The following is a 13051-nucleotide window of genomic DNA, read 5'->3' on the forward strand; positions in this document are numbered from 1 at the left end:
GTAATACATTCTGGCCCTTGTATTAATGTGGTAGGACTTTCAGAGTCTGAATTTGTTAATATTAATAATTTCTAAGAGTTTTGGTGTTTTATTTTTCCTCTGCCCACATATTTGTTAGGTGTGGTGTTTTTAATCCCTTCTTAGCACTTCCCAGCTCAAGCTCCAATTGCATTTCAAACTATATCTCTTTAACTTTTGAAGGATTGGAGGGCAGTGGGAATTGAACCCAGGGGTTCTTTACCACTGAGGCACATGCCCAGCCCTTTTAATTTTTTTATTTTGAGACAGGGTCTTGCTCAGTTGTTTAGGGCCTTGCTGAGTTGCTGGAGCATATGTAACAGTCTCAGCAAATGTGGTTCTGTTACTTTTCCCTTTTCGCTCCAACTCCTATCCCAGTTGATTTTCACACTGTGCTCTCAGTTGAGGTGCTTCTATGTCACCCATCCTTCCATCAAAACAAAGCATTTGTATTGTTATGTGTTTTATGTACTGGATTTTGTCTAGAAGTTCCATTTCTTCAAGGGTCTTCACAAATTACTGCCCTAAGCCAGATGGCTAGTCAGTAAGGTGCTCCAGTTTTAAATCCCTAAACATCAATATTGGAATATTAAACATCATATTGGAGTCAAAGGCTGATCTGTCTTCCCCTAACAAGTTTTAGGTCTGGCAAGATAAAATTTGTAGTCATCTGAGGAAATATTTCTTTTTTAGTTGTAGTTGGATACAATACCTTTATTTTATTCATTTATTTTTATGTGGTGCTGAGGATCAAACCCAGGGCCTTGCACGTGCTAGGCAAGCGCTCTACTGCTGAGCCATACTCCCAACCCTCTCAACAACTTTTTTTTGTTTCAGGGGTACTGGGAATTAAACCCAGGGCCTCATGCATGTTAAGCAAACACTCTGCCACGGAGCTACATCCCTAGCCCTTTTTAAAGACATGTCTTACTAAGTTACCCAGACTAGCCTCCAATTTGGAATTCTTCTGCCTCCGTCTCCTAAGTCCCTAGGATTACAGGTGTGTGCCACTGTACCCAGTTGGAGATTTTCTTATAGACATTCTAATTATTTGCTGCAACTAATGGATGTCTATCCAACAGGACAGAGCCTAAGTGGTTGCATCAGGCACACTTTTGTATAATATGCCAATGCTTAGCCTCTCAAGAACTTATTATAGATTGTCCTGTAGTTCTTTGCTTTTATTGAAGTTCATTTATGTGTGTGTTGCTTTGATCTTAATTTTTTCAATTTCTGTTCTTTATAAGATTTCCTTTCAGAAGTACTCTTTATAAGCATTTATAATGGAAACACTTTGAAGTTTGTTTCTTAGTCTTTTGATGTAATGGTTTCTTACAGTGGGAAATCCCTCTGATAACTAACTATGCTAATCCTGTTTCCTTATTTTTGCCTCTCACCTATTGATTCTTCATCAATGTGCAGGAAGCCTGTCTAGCAGTCCAGAGGAGATGTCTGGAGCTGAAGAGGGAAGAGAGACATCCTCAGGCATTGAAGTAGAGGCCTCAGACCTGAGTTTAAGCTTGACTGGGGATGATGGTGGCCCCAATCGCACCAGTACAGAAAGTCGAGGCACAGACACAGAAAGCTCAGGTGAAGAAAAGGACTCTGACAGCATGGAGGACACTGGCCATTACTCCATCAATGATGAAAACCGAGTTCGTGACCGCTCAGAGGAAGAGGAAGAGGAAGAAGAGGAGGAAGAACAACAACCTCGGCGCCGTGTACAACGCAAGCGAGCTAACCGTGACCAGGACTCATCAGACGATGAGCGGGCCTTGGAGGATTGGGTGTCCTCAGAGACAACAGCCCTGCCCCGACCTCGATGGCAGGCCCTCCCTGCCCTTCGGGAACGGGAGCTGGGTTCAAGTGCCCGCTTTGTGTATGAAGCCTGTGGGGCAAGAGTCTTTGTACAGAGGTTCCGCCTGCAGCATGGGCTTGAGGGCCATACTGGTTGTGTCAATACCCTGCACTTTAACCAGCGCGGCACCTGGCTGGCCAGTGGCAGCGATGACCTGAAGGTGGTAGTGTGGGATTGGGTACGGCGGCAGCCAGTACTGGACTTCGAGAGTGGCCACAAAAGTAATGTCTTTCAGGTGAGGCAAGGATTCATAATAGCAACTGAGAGAATCAGACATGAATCAGACAAATCTGAGTTGCTGCTTAGAGTGGAAGCTGAAAGTGAGTTTTGGTAGGAATTAGACATCAGGACTCTACATTGGTTCCCTTAATGACACTGAAGGCCCATGGTAACTTTTTATTTCCTTGCATGTAAGCATCAGAAGCTTCATTATAGGTTCTTGGAACTTATCAGGAAAATATTATAGATGCTATGGTAGAAGGTAATATAGTATTAATAGCATAGGCTCTTGAACCAAACTGCCTAGATTCAAATTCTGGCCCTAACATGTAATAACTATGTGAAGCTGAGCAAGTTATTTAACTTGTAAGATGGAACTGAGAGGAGAAAGAATTATGAGGATTAAATAACAGTTGATAGGCTAGGAGTGTAGTTTGGTGGTAGAGTTCTTGGCTAGAATGTGTGAGGCTCTGGGTTCTAGCCCCAGCACTACAAAAAAAAGTAGCAAAAACAATGGAAGCTAAGCACTTAGAACCATGGCTGATACTTAATAACATTTGCTAGAAACTAGCTAAGATTGTTATTATTCCTTGGAGATTTTACTCCTTTGCCCCGTCCTCCATATTAATATTAGCTCTTCATCCATAAATTTGTTCTTTTTCTTTTTCCCTGTATTTCATAATTTCCTTTTCCTTTGTGGCAAAATTCGTTTGCTTTCTGAATATTTCTTACTTTCTCTCCTATTAGGTACATTCACATTAGCTTTTTTTTTTTAGAGAGAATTTTAATATTTATTTTTTAGTTTTCGGCGGACTCAACATCTTTGTTTGTTTGTATGTGGTGCTGAGGATTGAACCCGGGCCGCACCCATGCCAGGCGAGCGCGCTACCGCTTGAGCCACATCCCTAGCCCCTCACATGAGCTTTTAATCATGTACTACCTCACCCTTACAGAGTCAACTGAAATTTCCCTTTACATCAGAGAAAGTTTTTTCTATCACTTTTCTTTAACTCCTAGATGAAATTAGGTTTATTCAGCTGTATGAATAGAAAAGCACCAGGCACAGTGGTGCACGTCTGTAATCCCAGCCACTTGAAGCAAGATTGCCCAAGTTCAAGGCCAGCATGGGCAACTTAGTGAAACCCTCAGCAACTTAACAAGACCCTGTCTCAAAATTTTTTAAAAAAAGGGGGGTGGCGGGGTCTGAGATGCTTGCGTAGCATACACAAAGTCCTGGACTCAATCCCCAGCATTTCAAAAGAAAAAAAAAATGTTAAAAAAGGCTGGGAGCAAAATTTAGTGGTAAAGCACACCTGGCTTTAATCTCTAGTACCCCCCAAAAAACAAAAAAGAGTAGGAAAGCTACATCTAGCTTTCATACAAGAAAAAAGTGTGAACTTGGGTCATCATCTCATTTTTTTACTCTTACATTCGTCTTTTCAAATTTCTTATGTATCTTTTTTTTTTTTTTTTTTAATTCTTAATATTCCAGGCCAAATTCCTTCCCAATAGTGGTGATTCCACCCTGGCGATGTGTGCCCGGGATGGGCAGGTTCGGGTAGCAGAACTGTCTGCCACACAGTGCTGCAAGAATACAAAGCGTGTGGCCCAGCACAAGGGAGCATCCCATAAGGTAAGAAGGTCCTTACTCCAAAGTTTGTGAGTGTAAGCTAGATATGGTAGCACATGCCTGTGATTCCAGCTACTTGGGAACCTGAGGCAAGAGGATCGCAAAGTTCAAGTCCAACCTAGTCAACTTAGCAAGACCCTTTTTCAAAATAAAAAGGGTTATCAATGCAACTTGGTGATAGGGCACCCTGGGTTAACTCCCCAGAACTGCACAGAATAGTGGAAAAAAAAAAAAAAGTTTGTGAGTCCAAATCCTTTATGGATATCAGCCATTATCACCCTTTTCTCTACCCATTGTGTTCCTTTTGTTATGGTCATCTGCCTCACCTTTTTCAGTGCTAAGATTGGTTAAGAAGGGAGCAAAAAAAACCAACCCAAGCAAAGTATAAAGTATATCATTGGTCAGATCACATACTTATAGCATTCCGTTGATTATATCTCGCTCCTAAGCTGAGCTATGGTTGGTTTGGAGATCCTTGAGGTCTCATGCTTTCCAAACCCCTTAAGTTATTCTGATTGTTTTTAGAACATTTCTAACAGTCCCAGAGTGCTAGTAGTTGGTTCCTCAAATGTTAGAGCTCCAGCTTCTCTGCTTACAACTCAAACTCACAAGTTGCACTATTTCTGGAAGCCACATTTAGAGCTGTGAATATAGGCCAAATGGTCACGGTGGTAGCTAGTAAGGAACTAAGAGCTGTCCAGTCTCAGGGTAGGTATTATGTTTTTCCATGTCATCAAAAGAGGATGGTTTAAAAAAAAAAAAAAGATTGTACTCTCTTCTTTCAAACCCTAATATGTAGCATCCTTTTCCAATTCAGATGCTTCAGGAAACGTGAAAATCACCTATTTCTTAAACCTTTCCCCGACCCACTAGATAACTACTTTTTAGAAGTAGGATGTAGGGAATGAAGCTTGGAAAAAGAAGAGAACTTGATTGCCATGTTTCTCCATATCTGAAGGCATAGAATTGATTTTTTTTTTAAATATTTTTTTAGTTATAGATGGCAATACCTTTATTTATTTACTTTTACGTGGTGCTGAGGATTGAACCCAGTACCTCACATGTGCTAGGCAAGTGCTCTACCACTGAGCTACAACCCCAGCCCATGAAATTGATTTTTGAGAATGAACTTTTCTTGACTGATATTCTCCTTTGGTATCTCTATTTTGATCCTTTGGGACTTAGTTAAAATTGCAAATCATCTGTCTTTTTTGAGTTGTATAGAATAAGCAGACTGTGAATAGTTCACAGAATAAGAGTGAGTGGGGGGCTGGGGTTGAGGGCTCAGCAGTAGAACGCTTGCCTAGCACATTCAAGGCCCTGGGTTCGATCATCAGTACCACATAAAAAATAAAAGTATTGTGTCCAACTAAAAAATAAATATTAAAAAAAAAAAAAGAGTGGGGCTTAAGTTATCTCCCTTCCTAGGATTTTACAACAACGGAAAAGGCAGACATTTCTCTTGCTGAGACATTTTATATGCAGCTCTTCCTAAAAGTAAAGGAGTGGGAACTAGCCTGACTATAATTCTGAGCTTTAGAAACCTTATCCCTTTTCCTTTGTCTCCTTCAGTTGGCCCTGGAACCAGACTCTCCCTGTACGTTCCTGTCTGCAGGTGAAGATGCAGTTGTCTTCACTATTGACCTGAGACAAGATCGGCCAGCTTCGTGAGTATAGCAATAATATCTATAAAATTCCATTCCTTGGCCTTGAAAATATTTCTTTTTTTTTTCTTTTTCAAAAAATATTTTTAGTTGTAGATGGACACAATGCTTTTATTTAATTTATTTATATGTGGTGCTTAGGATCGAACCCAGTGTCTCACACATGCTAGACAGGCGCTCTACCACTGAGCCATAGGCCCAGCCTGGACTTGACAATATTTCATGTGTCCCAATAATGCTCAGCTCTCAGGTCCATCAGAATAGTACCTTTGTGTCTATGGTAAGAGATAGTTTAGGGTTTAGAATTCCTTACTTTTTAGCCCTGTTTCTCAGCAGTTTGCTTTCATTTCTCAGATGGTGTTTTTTATATGTGGGCTTTAATAACTTGAACTCATCCTTTCCAGCCACTTAGGTGCCATTCATCTTATTTATAAGAAGCATTACATATTAGTTTAGAGAGACAGGATCATATAAATTTTCAGTTCAGTTTATATTATATACAATCATAAGATAGACCTTGAAAAATATATTGGTAGCTATAGTAGAGTTCTGACATACCACAGCTCATTTGTACATGAATTTGAGACACATAATTTACGTATAAATTATTTTAATTCTGATACCATAGAAAAAAGCACAGCATCTTGTTTGGATATAGGTAGACCTGTCCTAGTTCAAATCTTAACTCAGGCCCTATTAGTTATGACCTATGTAATATTTTGAACTTCAGTTTCTTTGTTTTTACAAATATAATAATATCTACCCTGACTTAATAAACAGATACATTTTAAGAGATTCATAGACAAAATATTAATGCTTCTTGTGTATCCCCCATTTGTGCAAGCGTGCTACCGCTGAGCCACGTCATACACACACACACACACACACACACACACACACACATATACATATATATACCACAAGCCCCGACTTGTTAGTAATTTTGAAAACATTTCCAGACCCTTTTGTATATATTTGTGTACCTAGGTATATACATATATTTATATACTGTCCTCCATAAATGGGCTAATTATATGTATGCATACATGTATACTTTTGCAATTTGCTTTTTTAATATTATAATGTATTTTGGAGGTCTGTGTCAGGCTATAAAAACCTACCTAATTTTAAGTTTTATTTATTTTTGGGTGTGGTACTAGGAACTTCAGCACTGAGCTATATCCATAGTACTTTCATTTTTTATTTTGAGACAGGGTCTTGCTGAATCCATAAGGGTTTCACTAAATTGCTGTGGGTGGCCTTGAACTTGCAATCCTCCTGCTTCAGTCTCCTGAGCAAAAGCCTATTTAATTTCTTTTTTTAAGAGCTTTATAGTTACCCATAGTAGTTGGGTTCATCCTGACACACTCATACATCCATGGAAATTGATTTTAGTTCATGATTTCCCCCTTTTCCCTCCCCTCCTCCTTTACCTTTCCCACTCTTTTTCCTCTACCAGACTCCTTTCGCTCATTATTAATTTCTGTTTGATTGGTTCTTTGTTATCTTATTCTTCCTTCCCCCTTTTCTTTTTTTTACTCTAATATCCACATATAAGAGAAAATATTCAACATTTGAGATTCTGAGTTTGGCTTATTTCACTTAGCATGATATTTTCCATTTCCATCCATTTACTGACAAATGCCCTAACTTGTTTTTTCTTTTCTTTCTTCTTCTTTTTTTTTTTTTTTTTGTAGTAGGGATTGAACGTAGGAGCACTGAATCACTGAGCCACATTCATTCCTAGCCCTTTTTTTTTTTTTTTTTTTTTAATTTTGAGATGGGACTTTGCCAAGTTGCTTAGGGCCTTGCTAAATTGCTGAGGCTGGCTTTGAACTTGGGATCCTCCTGCCTCTGCCTTCCAAGCCACTGGGAATACAGGTGTGTGCCACCATGCCCAGCAGTTTCGTTATTTTTTATGGCTGAGTAGAGCTCCATCATACACACACACACACACACACATACATACATATATACACCACAATTTCTTAATCCATTCATCTTTTGACAGGCATCTGGGTTGATTCTATAATTTAACAATTGTGAATTGTACTGCTATATACATTGAGGTGGCTGTATTGCTGTAGTGTGCTAATTTTAGATCTTTTGGAAAAATACCAAGGAGTGGGATAGCTGGGTCACATGGTGGTTCCATCCCTAGATTTTTGAGGAATCTCTATACTTCAGCCTACCTAATTTTTAAACATGGCATATGTGTCATAACATTGGTACACCACTGTTTACTTAATCACTGCCTTGTTGATTGATACCTAGATTATTTATTGTCTTTTTTAGATTTAAAAATTATAACAAATTTCATAGTTCAGTACCAATATTAGGAAAGGGATGTCAATGTTTTTATTTTTAAAGAGATATCTTGAAAAAGTTGTCTGGAAGATAGAATTTCAACAGCTGCTTAAATGACGGAAATGTTTCAGGCTTAGGAAAAGGATATGCTGGTTATTCATATACCCTTAAGAAGACGAAGTTTGGGAAATGGTGCTGGGTATATAGTGAAAGGGGAGCTGTGTGGTGACACAGGCCTGTAATCCCAGTGACTCAGGAGGCTGAGGTACAAGGCCAACCTCATCAACTTAGTGAGACCCCCGTCTCAAAATAAACAAAAAGTGCTGGGGGTGTAGCTCAGTAGTAAAGTACCCTGGGTTTAATCTCCAGTATCCCATGCCGCCACCACCACCACCACCCCTCCCCCGCAAAAAAAAAATACACAGAGTGGAAGGGAGTAAGCCTGAGTGTCAAGGGCTTTGCCCTCTAGTACAGATGATCCCCAACTTATGATGGTTTGACTTAATGATTTTTCAACGTTATGATGGTGTGAAAATGATATTGATTCAGTAGAAACTACACTTTAAAACTTGAGATTTTGATCTTTTCCTTTTTTTTTCCTTCAACAAATAATGTATTTGAATACATTTGAATATATAGATATACAGATCCAAATAGATATGCATGTATACACACATATATACACACACACACACACACACATATCCATTTTTACGCATTTGGTAAAAAATTAAGCTACAGCACCCTTTTTAAAAAGAGAGAGAGAGAATTTTTTAAATATTTATTGTTATTTTTATGTGGTTTTGAGGATCGAACCCAGCATCCCGTGCATGCCAGGTGAGCGCGTTACCGTTTGAGCCACATCCCCAGCCCCTACAGCACCCTTTTTATACCTAATCATATAACTTGTAAGCCAATCCCTATTCATACATCTAGAACTGTTTTTTTATTGGTTTCTTAATATTTGATAGTATGGCTAGTGGTTAGGTATGTAAATAATTTTCCATCTTACTCTATTACAAATAATGCTGCAGTAAATACCTGTGTAACATACTCCTTTATGCACTTTATGAATAGCAGTAGGGACATTCCTATAAGTAGAAGTGATAGACGGATCAAAGAGTATATTATTTTGTTAAATGCATTTTCAATTTATGGTGGATTTTTTAGGCTATAACTCCACTGTAAATTCAGGAGCACCTGTAGTAGTTTTGTAGTTATCTAACTTTGAGAAGAACATTTAATCTCTTGAATATTTGTTGTTGCCAGTTCTAAGGTTGTCATTTTTTGATGACAATGAGACAGTAGCAGGTTTTCCACAGGAAAAGGTAAGGGTACAGATATAAAAAAAAAAAAAAAATGATAATAAATTTATTTGATCTACTGTTTTTTTTTTTTTTTGAAGAATAATGAGATTTTATCCTGTAGATCAGGTTCAGAGGGAAACTACTATTCAGCCACAGGAATGGTTGAAATAATGGCTAGTGTAAATGAATTTGGCAGATTATTGAATTTGAAATAAAATGATATAGGCAGAAAATCTGGCTGAGAGCACAAACAATGGTAGGCAGCATGGAAAGTAAAGAGGGAAAATTGGAAAAACTTTTTTCCCCCCTCCTTGGTCCTAGGGATTAAACCCAGGGTTATTTTACCACTGAGCTACATCTCCAGTCCTTTTTATTTTATTTTAATATTTATTCTTAAGTTTTAGGTGGACACAATATCTTCATTTTACATTTATGTGGTGCTGCCTCATGCGTGCTAGACGAGCACTCTACCACTGAGCCACAACCCCAGCTCCTTTTTTATTTTTTGAGACAGGAAATTACTGAATTGCTGAGGGTCTCACTAAGTTTCTGAGGCTGGCTTCAAATTTGCAGTCCTCCTGCCTTAGCCTCCTGAGTCACTGGGATTACAGGCGCATGCTACGTCCTGGTACATTGGAGAAACTGGATTAGAAGGAGGCCCAGATTCTAGATTGGAGGTATAAGAGTATTTTAAACGTTTTTGCTTTAGGAGTTAAAGAAGTAGTTTTACAGGCTGGAATGAGGTGGAAGGCTGAATTGTGAAGGTCTCAGTCAAAAAATTCAAGCTGTTTTCATGTGTTCAGCTAGTACCTAAACACTTGCTTATATCATGCATTTTTTTTGTGTGTGAAGTTGGCATGGGGGATTTTTTGTATATAATTTTTTTTTTTTTAATTTAATATTTTATTTTTAGTTATCGGCGGACACAACATCTTTGTTTGTATGTGGTGCTGAGGATCGAACCCGCGCCGCACGCATGCCATGCGAGCGCGCTACCACTTGAGCCACATCCCCAGCCCCTGAGCCACATCCCCAGCCCCTAATTTTTTTGTACACTTTCTTTTAATGGAAAACTACAGAGATTTTAAAATCACAATCTCTCTACTTTGCCTAGAGCTGAACTGACTTTGACTATGTAGAGAGGATGCTAAAATTGTTTCTTTACAAAGAAACTCATTGTCATGGTTATATTTTTTCCTGTTTCCATAGCATCAAAAATGAATTAAACCCCTTAAAATAAAAAACAAAAGCTAAAGCTAAGCCCCTTTCTGTAGTTTCTTGATGTCTTACTTGTAAATTTATTAATCTCCATGGTGTCAGATTTGACTGGACACTTAGATATGGGAAGAGTATTCATATTGCCACCTTTAGGCTGGGATAAATTGTAGTTTGTTAAGCCAGATTCTCCTCACTAAGCTTCTGAACTTTCTGTGGTTTCCCCGAGGCTCTTTGCCCTCCTATCACTCACCTGTCTTGTGTTACAACCAGGATAATTTGAAAGTGTTTTCTCAGCCTTACAAAGAGCTATCTTCATAAGAATGTTCTCTTCTGCTTTCTTTTGGCATACCTCTAGGTTAGAAAACTATAGCTTTTTTTAAGTATGTGTTTTTTGTTGTTGTTGTTTTTGTTTTTTAATGCTGAGGATTGAACCCAGGGCTTCACACATGAGTATTCCTACCACTGAGTTCTACATTCCCAGCTTTTTGAATTTTATTTTGAGACAATGTCTTGCTAAGCCCTGACTGGCCTTGGACTTACCATCCTCCTGCCTCAGCCTCCCAAGTATTTGGGATTACAGGCATGTGCCGTTGTACCCAGCTGTGTGTGTGTGTGTGTGTGTATGTTTTTAGATGTTGATGGACCTTTATTTTATTCAAACCCAGTGCCTCACACATGCTAGTCAAGCTCTCTACCACTGAGCCACAACCCCAGCCCCTTAGTATATATTTTTAAAAGCTAGGGGTTTTTTTGGAGTGGGGAGGGGCAGGTACCAGGAATTGAATTCAGGGGCACTTGATCATTGAGCCACATCCCCAGCCCTATCCTGTATTTTATTTAGAGACAGGGTCTCACTTCTGCTGAGGCTGGCTTTGAACTCAAGGTCCTCCTGCCTCAGCCTCCCGAGCCGCTGAGATTACATGTGTGCACCACTGTGCTTGGCTTTAAAGCTAGGTTTTAAGTGGCATTTTTCCAGAATCTGGGAGACACACTCTGACCTAAAGTTATTTTTTAACCCAGTGGTTCTGTAAATTTTTCTCCACTCCTCTCCAGGTGATTGGGAAGATATACAGTATTTACAAATAGAGGAGGGAACTGTATGGGTAACATCTCTTTAATGACTGGTTGTTATTGTGTTGGATTTCCTGAAGAGCATATACCTTTAACTTACATTTCTTAAGCAACACAAGAAAAAATTTTACTGAATATTTTTCCCATCTTCAAAGTAGCATGTAGTGAATATTTGTGCTTTTTCATTTTTCATTGTCTAAGACAAACAAAAATAATTTTTCTTTCCAGATGAGAATATTTTCGTTTTCTTATTAGCCATGCCTCTATTGCCGTCTTGGCTCTCATTTGTCATGACCATCTAGATCTTATGGAGACTAAAGTGTTGTGTATTTTTCTACTCTTCCAGGAAACTGGTGGTGACAAAAGAGAAAGAGAAGAAAGTGGGGCTATATACAATCTATGTGAATCCTGCCAATACCCACCAGTTTGCAGTAGGTGGACGAGATCAATTTGTAAGGTGAGTCTATTGCTTTTCTGTGTTTTTGAGAGTTTGAGACTCTGGCACATTGTCTTTTTTTTAAAAATTTTTATTGTTGGTTGTTCAAAACATTACATAGTTCTTGACATATCATATTTCACACTTTTATTCAAGTGGGTTATGAACTCCCATTTTTACCCCGTATACAGATTGCAGAATCACATCGGTTACACATCCACTGATTTACATATTGCCATACTAGTGTCTGTTGTATTCTGCTGCCTTTCCTATCCTCTACTATCCCCCCTTCCCTCCCATCTTCTCTCTCTACCCCATCTACTGTAATTCATTTCTCCCCCTTGTTTTTTTTTTTTTTTTTTCCCCTTTCCCCTCACTTCTTCTTGTATGTAATTTTGTATAACCCTGAGGGTCTCCTTCCCTTTCCATGCAATTTCCCTTCTCTCTCCCTTTCCCTGCCACCTCTCATCCCTGTTTAATGTTAATCTTCTTCTCATGCTCTTCCTCCCTACTCAGTTCTTAGTTACTCTCCTTATATCAAAGAAGACATTTGGCATTTGTTTTTTAGGGATTGGCTAGCTTCACTTAGCATAATCTGCTCTAATGCCATCCATTTTCCTGCAAATTCTATGATTTTGTCATTTTTTAATGCAGAGTAGTACTCCATTGTGTATAAATGCCAAACAATTTGTAAGGTGAGTCTGTTGCTTTTCTGTGTTTTTGAGAGTTTGAGACTCTGGCACATTGTCTTTAAAAAAAAAAAAAAAAATCTTTAGGATTTATTGCAGGTTTTTAAAAATAAAAGGAGAGACCATTCTTAGTGTTCAAATTTTTGAACCTATTGCCATGTATTCCAGAATGGTGAAGTGTGAAATGCCTAGAAGTTCATTTACCACCATTTTTAATTTTTATCCTCTTCCAGAATGCTTAAGCACCTTCTGAGCTGTTCTGTTCCTTAATGTAAACAGTCTCTGAGAGATGGCTTTTCCTGTTATATAGATGACTTTGCATGTTTTAAAGAAACCTGATTAATTGATCAAGTTCTTCACTAGTAGCTAAGACCTAATTTCCAGCAGGTGCTGTCTTAGTGAATTTTCTACCATTTTCTTTTTCCTTTTTTGGTACTGGGTATTGAACCCAGGAGTATTTTACCACTGAACTTCATCTCTAGCCTTTTTTTTTTTTTTTTTTTTTTTGAGACAGAGTCTTTTGTTGTTATTGTTTTAATTTTTCCACATTTTTTTATTGATGCATTATAAGTGTGCATAATGATGGGATTTGTTGTTGCATATTTGTGCATGTGCATAATATAACCATATAATT

General features: G+C 38.5%; 1 protein-coding gene across 4 annotated transcripts in view; it reads left to right on the forward strand.

Annotated features, from left to right (window-relative positions):
* The window catches only part of Dcaf8 (DDB1 and CUL4 associated factor 8), a 47257-nt gene that overhangs the window by 19924 nt on the left and 14282 nt on the right, over positions 1-13051 (forward strand). For all 4 annotated transcript variants that reach the window (XM_027950734.2, XM_027950738.2, XM_027950737.2 and 1 more), the window contains 4 exons: positions 1441-2111; positions 3588-3728; positions 5298-5392; positions 11639-11749. In XM_027950734.2, coding sequence (XP_027806535.1) covers positions 1441-2111; positions 3588-3728; positions 5298-5392; positions 11639-11749 — 1018 coding nt within the window. The remainder of the gene's footprint in view (positions 1-1440; positions 2112-3587; positions 3729-5297; positions 5393-11638; positions 11750-13051) is intronic.

The sequence above is a fragment of the Marmota flaviventris genome, chromosome 10 (assembly GCF_047511675.1).
Source record: "Marmota flaviventris isolate mMarFla1 chromosome 10, mMarFla1.hap1, whole genome shotgun sequence".
NCBI classification, from domain to species: domain Eukaryota; kingdom Metazoa; phylum Chordata; class Mammalia; order Rodentia; family Sciuridae; genus Marmota; species Marmota flaviventris.